This window comes from Pristis pectinata, chromosome 1, assembly GCF_009764475.1.
Source record: "Pristis pectinata isolate sPriPec2 chromosome 1, sPriPec2.1.pri, whole genome shotgun sequence".
Classification (NCBI taxonomy): Eukaryota; Metazoa; Chordata; class Chondrichthyes; order Rhinopristiformes; family Pristidae; genus Pristis; species Pristis pectinata.
In genome coordinates, this window is record NC_067405.1 from 32,601,436 (window position 1) to 32,613,979 (window position 12,544).

Consider the following 12,544-nt stretch of genomic DNA (forward strand, 5'->3'; position numbering starts at 1 on the left):
ATTGAGATTGTTCACTTGGTATTTTTTCTCTATATTAAATGAGGCAGAGCGACGCAATTTTCCCTGTAATTTTATTTACTTCATTTAATTATCACATAACAAAAAGTATGTGTTTTAAGTCCAGCTCCAGTCATTCCAACGCAAAAGCTAATATCCCGAAATATATAAATGAATGAAACTCCTGCTCTCCTTATGTTTGGTGAATACTGTCGGAGTTGCTCGTTTTCTCTTGAGTTCAGAAAGTTGAATAATTTAATTAAATTATTTAAAAAGACGAAATTTTGATGGGGTAGATATGGTTGTCCTTGTTAACTCACAATTAAATATTATTCCAATACAGGAAAAGAAGTCAATTTAGTGTTTAGGGCCATTGATAAAATGCCATCCAGACAGCTGCTTTGTCCTGAGTGAAATGTCACAACAGGAAATTTCAAAGAGATAGGGCGGATTCTTCAGTGTGGGCTGCAGCAAGATGTCTGTTTTTTGAATGCGATGATAATGCTGCTATGAAACTAGATTAGATCAACGATGAAATCGATAGGAGGAATAACACAGAGACACCCGAGACTATAGATGCTGGAATCTGAAGCAAAAACTGCAGGAGAAACTCAGCGCGTCAAGCAGCATCTGCGCAGGCAATGGGATGGTCGACGTTTCGGGTCGTGACTCTACGTCAGGATTAAATCAGCTTGAAATAACATAGCTGAATTCGATCGAAGAGCTGTGCTTATGCAATCTATGCAATCAAATGTTGTTTGAATGACTAAATCAATAATACATCATGGTGAATTATTTTCAGATTATACGTTATGTTCTTAATTTATCTTGTAATTCTTTATTTTCGCATGCATGTGCAACGATGGTTTTCGACAGAGAGAAAGATGGCTCCCCAGTGAACAGTTTCTGGTTTGTGATCGTATTGGCTCACAGCCAGCACTCTGCCACACTAAACCCGGAATAGCCGAGCATTGCAGCCAGCGTTTGGCTGCACTGAATGGATGGGCTCTGGGGAGGCTGCAGAGAACTTTGGTATGTCCCTGTACGGGCTCTCATCGCCCAATCAGAGGGCGCGCTGCGATTGTAGCCAAAGCCACGCAGCGCATGCTCACGGTGGGGCTCTGAGCGGAAAGGCACGGGTTTTGGAGGAGCGTGAACGGTTGCAGCAATGGCTCAGGTAATGTGCTTAATGCAAGATCCCGGGGTGGGGGAGTGGGAATTTGAATTTGCAGGGAAATATTTCAAGGGATCGGTAAGTCCCGACGAAAATCTGGCTGCTAGGGTGCGAACTGTGGAGCCGTCTGCATGGTTCTGTGAGTGGATGGATGAGCGGAATGGTGCCACAGCCCTTCCAGTCACTGCACTGAGCTCCCGCCTCTGCATTGTTCGGTACCACGTCGGGACCCGGGGTCGAAGCTGTTCCCCAGAGTGATCGAGCGGTGGTGTCAATTTGCTAGCTGGGTATTGTCGGCCGCCGCATTCTGCTGAAACGGGGGCTGCAGGGAGGGAGGAAACTCTTGGTGGTATGGCGGATTTCTGCAACCTTCAGTGTCCGCCTTTGTTTCTGAGAAAAAAAGGATCGGGTGGTAAACGTATTCACTGATTGTGGAGGGACTGCGCAGCCAGAAAGGGAGGGGTATAACATCTTAACAATATGTTGATGCAAATATATTTTAATACTTTTTATACTTTTTGTTTTGCTAAAACCAGACTTAAAAATTCTTTTTGTAAAATAATTGCCAAAAGATTAGCGACCTTTTAAGGCCTTTGATCAATGGCCCCGAGACCATTGACTCAGGAAGTGACATTAGCGGAAATTTCACCAACAGCTTTACAGCGAATAAATGACTGATTTGAAGGCCTAGCCTATAATTATATGCGTTCTAATTAACAAAAAAGTAATAAATTCTTAGGAGCTTGTCTGTCGAAATGTAAATATTTACTTATAAATTTGTTTATTCAATATGCTGTCCTCACCATCTGTTATTGCTGAATTGTTGAAACAGAACTGAAGAAATTACACAATAAGAAAGTTGGAGTTGACCTGTGGGAAAGGTTTTGGTCCACTGGTGGCACCAGATGGGTTGTGCCACATCTACCAATGGACATATGACCATTATGTTATAACATTTGGATATGAACAAATGTTTATACTTGTTATTTTTTTTGCAGTTCCAGCAGCCAGAGCAGCAGCGGGGAGGAGCCAGCACCTTTTTTTTAAAAAAGTTGTTTCTGATTGGCTAAGTGTGTGGCAACTCAGCCAATAAAAGGCAGGTAGGGTAAAGCAGAGTGGCCATTGTTTAAGTGAAGTGGAGGAAGCTGAGGCTTTGGCACAAGAGAGGTTCAGCTGTGAAGAGGTGGAGGGTTCTGTTAAGTTCTCCTTCATTCTTTATTACTACACAGGTAGAGCAGTTGGAATGACACCCAGTGCAGTGATGTGGGAAGTCAGGGAGACCTCCAGTGTCGCTGATGACTACATCTGTGGAAAGTGCATCTGGCTGCAGCTCCTTACAGACTGTGTTAGGGAACTGGAGCTGGATGACCTTTGGATTGTTTGGGAAACTTAAGGGGTTGAAAGACAGGAGTTACAGGGAAGCAGTCACACCTAAGTTGCAGTAGGTAGGTAGGTGGCTGGGTGACTGTCAACAGGTAGTCAGTGCAGGATACCCCTGTGGCCATACCCCTCAATAACAAGTATATCATTTTAGATACTGTTGGGGGGGATGACCTGCTGGGGAAAGCTGCAGTGGTCAGGTCTTGGGCATTGAGTCTAGCTCTTTGGTTCAGAAGGGAAAGGGGGGGGGGGGGGGGGGGGAAGAGGCAAGTGGTAGTGATAGGACATTGGTTAGGGGAGCAGACAGGAGGTTCTGTAGACAAGAATGAGACTCTCAGATGGTATGTTGCCTCCCAGGTGTGAGGGTCAGAGATACCTTGGATCTTAAGGGGGAGGGTGAGCAGCCAGAGGTCATGGTACACATTGGTACCAATGACATAGGCAGGAGAAGTGACTAGGTCCTGCAAAATGAATTCAGAGAGTTAGGTGCTAAGTTAAAAAGCAGGACCTCCAGGGTGGTGATCTCAGGATTGCTACCTGCGCCACATGCTAGTGAGGCAAGAAATAGGAAGATACTGCAGTTTAAGCAGATGGTGCAGGAGGGAGGGCTTCAGATGTTCAGACCATTGGGCTCTCTTCCAGGGCAGGTGGGACCTGTAAATGGGACAGTTTGTACCTGAACTAGAGGGGGACCAATATCCTTGTTGGAAGGTTTGCTAGTGCTGCTTGGGGGGGGGGGTGGGAACCAGAGTGGCAGGACAGCAAGTGGAGGGGCTGTGGGGAAAGTAGATGTTAAGACTACAAACAAAGATGGAAACCGAAAGCTTGAGCGTGGTGGTGGGACTAGTGTTCTGGGTTGTCTATTTCAATGCAAGGAGTATTGTGGGTAAGGCAGATGAACTTAGAGCGTGGATCCATACGTGGAATAATGATGTTGTAGCCATTAGTGAGACTTGGTTGCAGGAGGGGCAGGACTGGCAGCTCAATGTTCTGGGGTTCTGTTGTTTTAGACATGATAGAGAGGGAGCTAATAAAAGGGGAGGGGTGGCATTACTCATCAGGGAAAATGTCATGGCAGTGTTCAGAGAGGACATACTGGAGGGCTCGACTACCGAGGCAATTTGGGTGGAACTGACGACCACGTTAATGGGACTATGTTATAGACCTCCCAATAGTCAGTGAGATTTAGAGGAGCAAGTTTGTAGAGAGATAGCAGACAGTTGCAGGAAATATAAAGTTATGATAGTAGGTGATTTTAACTTTCCACATATTGACTGGGACTCCCATACTGTAAAAGGGCTGGATGGGATCCAGTTTGACAAATGTGTTCAGGAAAGTTTCCTTAATCAATATGTAGAGGTCCCAACTAGAGAGAATACGATACTGGCTCTCCTCTTAGGGAATGAGACAGGGCAGGTGACAGAAGTGAGTGCAGGGGAACGCTTTGGATCTAGTGATCATAATTCCACTAGTTTTGAGATGATTATGGAAAAGGATAGGACTGGTCCCAGGGTTAAGATTCTAAACTAGAGGAAGGCCAATTTTCTTGGCATCAGAAGGGTTCTGGCAGGCGTGGATTGGGATAGGTGGTTTTCTGGCAAAGAGATGCTTGGTAAGGGAGGTCTTCAAGAGTGAAATATTGAGAGTACAGAATCTGTATGTTCCTGTTAGGATAAAAGGCAAGGCTAACAAGTTTAGGGAACCTTGGTTATCAAGGCCCTGGTAAAGAAAAAGGAGGTGCCTATTAACGTATAAGCAGTTAGATCAAATGAGGAGTATAAGAAATGCAAGAGAACATGAGAGAAATCAGGAAGGCTAAAAGGGGCCATGAGGTTGCTCTGGCAGAAAAGGTGAAAGAGAATCCCAAGGGTATCTATAACTATATTAAGAGCAAAAGGATAGCAAGGACAAAATTGGTCCTCTTGAAGATCAGTGTGGTCATCTGCACGTGGATCTGAAAGAGATGGGGGGGGGGGGGTGATTTTAAATGGATTTTTTGCATCTCTGTTTACTTGGGAGACAGGCACATAGTCTGTAGAACTGAGGAAAAAGAGCAGTGAGATCATGGATCGTATCCAGATTATGGAAGAGGAGGTGCTTGCGAATTAGGGTGGATATATCCCAGGGCCTGTAGAGGTGTCCCCTCAGACCTTGTGGGAGGCTAGTGCAGAAATTAGCAGAGATAAATAAAATGTCCTTAGCCACAAGTGATTTGCTGGAGGATAGCTAATGTTGTTCCGTTGCTTAAGAAAGGCTTTAAGAATAAGCTAGGAAATTATAGGCCAGTAAGCCTGACGTCAGTCGTGGGTAAATTATTAGAAGGTATTCTGAGGGACAGGATATATAGGTATTTGGATAGACTGCCTGATTGGGGATAGTCACCGTGGCTTTGTGCATGGCAGGCCACGTCTAACCAATCTAATAGAGTTTTTCGAGGAGTTTACCAGGGAGGTTGATGAAGGGAAGGGGGTGGACGTTGTCTACATGGACTTTAGCAAGGCCTTTGACAAAGTCCCACATGGGAGGCTGGTCCAGAAGGTTAAGTCACTTGGCATTCAGGATGAGGTAGTCAATTGGATTCAACATTAGCTTAGTGGGAGAAGCCAGAGAGTGGTAGTATATGGTTGTCTCTTTGACTGGAGGCCTGTGTCTTAGTGGTGTGTTGCAGGCATCTGTGCTGTGTCTGTTTATCATTCAGATCATTAATATAGATGATAATGTGGTAAACTGGATCAGCAAATTTGCAGCTAACACCAAGATTGGGGGCATAGTGGACAGTGAAGAAGGCTATCAAAACTTGCAGAGTGGTAGTAGGTGGTTGTCTCTCTAATTGGAGGCCTGTGACTAGTGGTGTGCTGCAGGGATCGGTACTGGGTCTGTTGTTGTTTGTCATCTATATTAATAATTTAGATGATGATGTAAATTGGATCAGCAAATTTGTGGATGACATCAAGATTGGGATCATAGTGGACAGTGAAGAAGGCTATCAAAGCTTGCAAAGTCATCTGGACCAGCTGGGAAAATGGGCTGAAAAATGGCAGATGGAATTTAATGCAGACAAGTGTGAGGTGATGCATTTTGGGAAGACAAACCAGGGTAAGACTTGCACAGTGAATGGTAGGGCACTGAGGTGTGCAGTAGAACAAGGGGACCTGGGAATACAGATCCATACATGAAAGTGGCATCACAGGTAGATAGGGTCGTAAAGAGGTTTTAGCACATTGACCTTCATAAATCAGGGCATTGAGTACAGGAGTTGGGATGTTATGTTGAAGTTGTATGAGACGTTGGTGAGGCCAAATTTAGAATATTATGTGCTGTTCTGGTTGCCTACCTACAGGAAAGATACCAATATGCTTGAAAGAGTGCAGAGAAAATTTTACACTGATGTTGCTGAGACTTGAGGACCTGAGTTAAAGGTTTGGACTTTATCCCCTGGAGCGGAGGAGAATGAGGGGAGACCTTATAGAGGTATACTAAATCATGAGAAGTATAGATAAGGTGAATGCACACAGGCTTTTTCCCCTCAGGTTGGGTGAGACCAGAACTAGAGGCCATAAGTTTAGGTTGAAAGGTGAAATACTTCAGGGGAATCTGAGGGGCAACTACTTCACTCAGAGGGTGGTGCAAGTGTGGACTCTAGCAGAAGTGGTGGACTTGGGTTTAGTTGTAACATTTAAGAGAAGTTTGGATAGGTGCATAGATGAGAAAGGTATGGAAGGATATGGTCCGGGTGCAGGTAGATGGGACTGGGCAGAAAACCAGGCCAGCATGGACTAGATGGGACGAAGGGCCTGTTTCTGTGTTGTCGTGCTCTGTGACTCTAGTTCTCTACTGCCTTTCAGATCCACTGAGAGTGAGTTAAAACACTTTATTGTGGGTGCAGGTGGTTGATAGATGGTGCTGATAAATAGACCAGAATGTAGTAATAATGCACGTACAGCTTGATATGCTGTTGTGTGGTGTCACCAAAAGTCAGCAGGTAGTTAGGACAATAAGAAAGGGCAGAAGAAATCAGTGGTTCTAAATGACAGGAGATGAATACAACCAACAGCTGATACTTGCCCCTGTTTAGCACCAAAGACCATCTTCTCCCCATGTGTTTCTCCAGCAGCTTGTTTTTTCTCTCCCTTTGTGTGTTGTTTGTTTTTATTTCAGATTTCCAACATTTTTTCCTGCTTTTCAACAAATGAAATTCCTTTGTTTTCTTTGATCCACTTCATATTACCTAATTAGAACTTGTGTTATTGTAGGAGATCTAAAGCCAGTTTTAATTAAAACCTAAATCTTAATGTTGGAACTTTTATCTGGTTGTGCCATTAATCAAATATTACAACGAGATGAAAGTGATTAAGATACTAAATTATAAGCTATACATTTCAGAGGAGTTCTTCCTGTAATTGTCTTTTGATATGCCTGTTTCTGACAGATTAGGCTCAATTGAATATGTAGAGTGTTCATCAGCTGAACTTCTTTATATACAAATATGGAGAATGGGTAATGGAAGCCTGATTTTACTAGTTTTGGAATATATGGATGGGAGCAGGAATTTAATAGGAGAATTAACAAGCTTTATTAGTAGCAGCTTATCAGGAGAACTTGTTGTTTTTGATGTGTTATCAATGAACTATTTCAAATATATTATTCAAAAAAGGCTACAAGTTGTTGTTAGATAACATTGATATAACAATCTTGCTGTAAGTGTACTGATTCTGCTGACTTTGCTGAACAAATATTGTCTTTTTTGGGGCGCGTTATTCCCTTCATTAGACCCTGAGTTTATCCAGTGCGGTATTATAGTAGAGTACACATGACCAAGTTTCATGAACAGGATGGCAAATTTTGATCATGTCCCTAGATGGCTTTGATCTAAAATCTTGTTCTTTCTGTTTTAGGCTGATTTTGAAAAGGCAGCAGAAGAGGTCAAACAACTCAAAAGTAAACCAACTGATGAAGACATGTTACTTATCTACGGCCTATACAAACAGGCAACTGTTGGAGATGTGAATACAGGTCTGGTGATAATCAGACTCGGCGCCAATATCAGTTTATCGTGGAATTGCTGCTCACTTTTTCATGTATTATATTCTTTATTTTCCCAGACCGTCCAGGCATGTTAGACCTGAAAGGAAAAGCCAAGTGGGATGCGTGGAATGAACGAAAAGGTTAATATTGTACAGCAAAACAAAAGGCTCCTAATTAACTAATATAATAGCTGATGTATGGTAAATAGAACACATATCCAACTTCCTAGCTTTTTTTTCTAAATTGGACTAACATTACTAATTGGAAACTGGAATTACAATTTCTGAAGAGTAGCTAGTAATATTTGAAACTACCTGTCTATATAATTAAGTACATCATATATATAAACCAATAATTTAACGTTTTTGCTTTAGTAATTTCTAAGCTGTCATTGTGGGCAATTAGAGTGGCAGAACCTCTTATTAAAGGGGAACGTATGTGGAAGTTATAGCTCAAATTATAACATGATGTACATAGTTTGAACCACATATATCCAAGTTCATGATTAAATGTTTTGGACCTTCTTATGTGGGGTGGACATATTTTTCTCATTTCCTGGCAATCAAAAATGGAAATTCTTGCATAAAGATTCTGATTCACTTGCATTTCTTTTATAATCAAATTTAAATGAGCTGTTATTAACACCTTTTGGAATTACATTGCAAAAGATTTCCGTTTATAAAATTAAAACTTGGTTGTAAGTAAGCTAACTTTAGTGCATACACTTTAGAAGGTAGCTTGTTTTAATTCTTTGACTATCCTCTAATAGGTACAAGCAAAGAAGAGTCAATGAAGAAGTACATAGAAAAAGTTCAAGAGTTGAAAGAAAAACATGGCATGAAATAGAATGTGACTGTTTTAAAAATGGCACACTTTATTTACAATTGTAGGGGGGGGATAAAAAGCACTGAGCTAATTTTTTTCTTCGCCTTATCTATAGTTGAGATAATATCTAAATAAAGCTGCCTTAATGGTGGTTATGATTAATTTTATACAATAATATTGTTGTTCACATTTACTAACGGTTAGCTACTAAATGTAGATTGAAAACTGGATTTACAGTAAACCTTGTAAAGAAAAATAAAATTACAACAGATTTTTAACTATTACTTGTCTGCTTTGACTATGAAATACTTCAAAACATAAGGTTACAAGCATTTGAACTTCAATACATTGCCTCAACAAAATGCTTTCACTTCTAATTCAGAGTGTACAATCACACTCTGCATTTCTTCTGTGGCTGTTTAGCCTCTAGCAACTAGTTGTTTCCACAAGCAACTCAAGTTTCTGAAAACTGGAAGGAAAGATGTTTAAAATAAACACCAACTTTGGGAAAGGCATGGGAGATAGGGTGGTGGTTGAATGAGGGATTTTTTTGCTTCTCTTCTTACTACCATGGCATACTGATTTTTTGCTGAAAATTATCTCCATTCTAGTTCCTTGCAGAAATGTAATTTTAGATTGTAAAGGTTTTTCTAACCCAAAACATCAGCAGGGAAATCTGAGCTAGCTGTTATTAAGTAAATTAGTTATCTGCTCTAACTCCATCTACAAGTTTGCAGATGATACCACCATTGTAGGCCATATCTCAAATAGCGATGAGTCGGAGTACAGGAAGGAGATAGAGAGCTTAGTGGAATGGTGTCATGACAACAACCTTTCCCTCAATGTTAACAAAACAAGAGCTGGTCATTGACTTCAGGAAAGGGGGTGGTAAACATGCACCTGTCTATATCAATGGTGCTGAGGTCAAGAGGGTTGGGAGCTTCAAGTTCCTGAGAGTAAATATCACCAACAGCCTGTTCTGGTCAAATCATGTAGGTGCCATGGCCAAGAAAACTCACCAGTGGCTCTACTTCCTCAGGAGGCTAAAGAAATTAGGTTTGTCCCCTTTGACTCTCACCAACTTTTACCGATGCACCATAGAAAGCATCCTATCTGGATGTATCACGGCTTGGTACGGCAACTGCTCTGCCCAGGACCGCAAGAAACTGCAGGGAGTTGTGGATGCGGCCCAGCGCATCACGGACACCAGCCTCCCCTCCCTGGACTCTGTCTTTACCTCTTGTTGTCTTGGTGAAGCAGCCAGCATAATCAAAGACCCCACCCACCCAGGACATTCTCTCTTCTCTTCCATCGGGTAGAAGGTACAGGAGTCTGAAGGCACGTACCACCAGACTTAAGGACAGCTTCTACCCCACTGTGATAAGACTATTGAACAGTTCCCTTTTACAATGAGATGGACTATGACCTCAGGATCTACCTTGTTGTGACCTTTCTTTGTAGCTGTGACACTTTGTACTGTTATTGTTTTCACCTGTACTACCTCAATGCACTCTGTACTAACTCATTGTAACTGCACTGTGTAATGAATTGGCCTGTATGATCGGTTTGCAAGACAAGTTTTTCACTGTACCTCAGTACAAGTGACAATAATAAACCAATACCAAAAGTAGTTAATCCACATTAAGACCATGAAACATGTATGCAATGAAGATATTTACATGAGAAAAGTCAATATTTTTTTCAAATTGACTTATCTTCTTGATAGGTCAGGCAGTCAGTGCTGGTAAGATGGAAACTAAATCCTTCCAAGAATTAAAGCAGGGGATTTGGATGTGGGTCTCTTGAAAATGGTTTCACATCCATTTTCCAAGTGTTTAAAAAATGGCCACTGTCAAGAGTTACTTGGTTACGTCAGACCAAGTAAGTGTTTAGCATCCTTGCTGAATCCATAACCCATCTTCCCCCTACATCTTTGAAACATTAGGGGAAAATTCTTGCTCTTGTCTGTTGTACAAGCAAGAGCAATTAAGATAAGATTTCTTTATTAGTCACATGTACATAAAAACACAGTGAAATGCATCTTTGCGTAGTGTTCTTGGGGGCACCCGCAAGTGTTGCCATGCTTCCAGCACCAACATAGCGTGCCCACAACTCCTAATCTTTGGAAGTGGGAGGAAACCCACGCAGACACAGGGAGAACGTACAAACTCCTTTACAGACAGTGGCTGGAATTGAACCTGGGTCACTGGCACTGTAATAGTGTTTGCGCTAACCACTACACTACCGTGTAATACTGATGTGGGGTGGTCAAAAAGATTGGGCAATATGATTGCCTTGTCTTAGGTTTTTTTGCCTGTTTTGCACTAGAAATTTAAGAGGCCTGTATTTCTGAAATATGCAAGACCTCGGGGAAAGATCTGCAAATGAGCTGCCTGTGCTTTCATTTTGTATGGTTTTGATCCCCAAACATAACATCTTCAATGAAGGTCAGTGTTAAATTATTTTTCTCTTAAATCTGTATTTAGCTGCTTTGGGATTGAATATGAAGTATTACTTTTCTGGATATTTTTCATTAGTTTACATTTAATTTGGCATGTGGTTCCCTTGCTCCCTCGTACCTAGTGTTTGCTTATTTACATTTGAGTCTTTCATTTTCCCACTGCAGAAAGTTGTTTCACAAAATCAGGCAGTCCAGTGCTGGTAAGATGGAAACTAAATCCTTTCAAGAATTAAAGCAAGGGGATTTTGGATGTGGGTCTCTTGAAAATGGTTTCACATCCATTTTCCAAGTGTTTAATACAGCCACTGTCAGAGTCACTTGGTTACGTCAGACCAAGTAAGTGTTTAGCATCCTTGCTGAATCCATAACCCATTTTTGCAAAATAGGATTGGGCAAAACAAACTCAATATGATGGTGAGTATATTTATGGCTCAAGTGTAAGACAGTGATTTGAACAGTTACAGCATTGAAAAGTGTGCTATTATTTGGGCCTTACTGAGGCATTGATAATGCATTGAAAGAGTTGAGGGGTTTGGCCCAGCAGTAAGTGTGAAATAAGTTAGTTTTCCAGCATACATTCTGGAGCCATGTAGTTTATGCTTAGAACTGTCTTTCCAGATTACTTAATTGGTAATTGGTTTATTATTGTCACAAGTACCGAGATACAGTGGAAAAACTTGGTGTGCTATCCAGAAAAATCATCGACATAAGGACATGGAGATGGTACAAAAGGAAAACATTTAACAGAATCCAGAATACAGTGTTACAGAGAAAATGCAAGCAATAAGGTGCAAGGCCATAACGAGGTAGATTGTGAGGTGAAGAACCCATGTTATCGTACTAGGGAACTGTTTAATAGTCTTATAACAATGAATAGAAGCTGTCCTTGAACCTGGTGGTATGTGCTCTCAAGGTTTTGTATCTTCTGCCTGATGGAAGGGGGAGAAGAGAAAACGACTAGGGTGATAGGGGTTCTTGATTAGGTTGGCTGCTTTTCTGAGGCAGCAGGAAGTGTAGACAGCCAATAAAGGAGAGGCTGGATTTCATGATAGACTGGGCTGTGTTCACAAAGCTGCAATTTTATTTTGCAATCTTGGGCAGAGCAGTTGCCATACCAAGCAGTGATGCATCCATTTTGTCTGGCTATTGCTAGCTATTGCAGGTGGATTTGAGAGGGTAGAACCTGATTAACATCTGCTGTGAGAATTGGTACACATTTGTCCTTTGGGAAATTTATAATTGTTTGAAATATTCTTTGCCTCCATCAGTAATCATTTCCCTTAAAAATACACAAATTCAGAATTTGACCTGATGTTTGTATTTTCTAAGATGTCCCATTTAGGACGGCAACTATAACCAATCAAATGAGCTGATCCTGGATAATTGAGGCAGTTAGCTCACATTGCCAATAGTTAGCAACTAATACACCAGGATAAAACTGTTGTAAAAACTTGCATTTTGTACTTTTTAGAACCATTTCAAAGAAGCAGTAAGTTGGTTCCAGAATTTGAATTATTTAGGGAAAAAACTTGCACACAAAACTTTTTACTGAACTGAGAAAGGATGTAAATGATGTAGTTGAAATGCACAAAAATGAAATGTGGAAATTGGTTCATTTCTGCATTCCAATAAACAATCAAGTGACATGCAGTATTAGGAGTAATAATTAGCTGCCCTTTTGG

At 41.3% G+C, this 12,544-nt stretch overlaps 1 protein-coding gene across 1 annotated transcript; it reads left to right on the forward strand.

Annotated features, from left to right (window-relative positions):
• The first annotated feature begins 1,047 nt into the window (after nucleotides 1-1,047).
• Nucleotides 1,048-8,682, forward strand: dbi (diazepam binding inhibitor (GABA receptor modulator, acyl-CoA binding protein)). The gene is made up of 4 exons (XM_052018176.1): nucleotides 1,048-1,174; nucleotides 7,447-7,564; nucleotides 7,654-7,716; nucleotides 8,346-8,682. The coding sequence occupies exons 1-4, from the start codon at nucleotides 1,166-1,168 to the stop codon at nucleotides 8,420-8,422; spliced, it is 267 nt and encodes an 88-aa protein (XP_051874136.1). The 5' UTR covers nucleotides 1,048-1,165; the 3' UTR covers nucleotides 8,423-8,682.
• The last annotated feature ends 3,862 nt before the right edge of the window (nucleotides 8,683-12,544 follow it).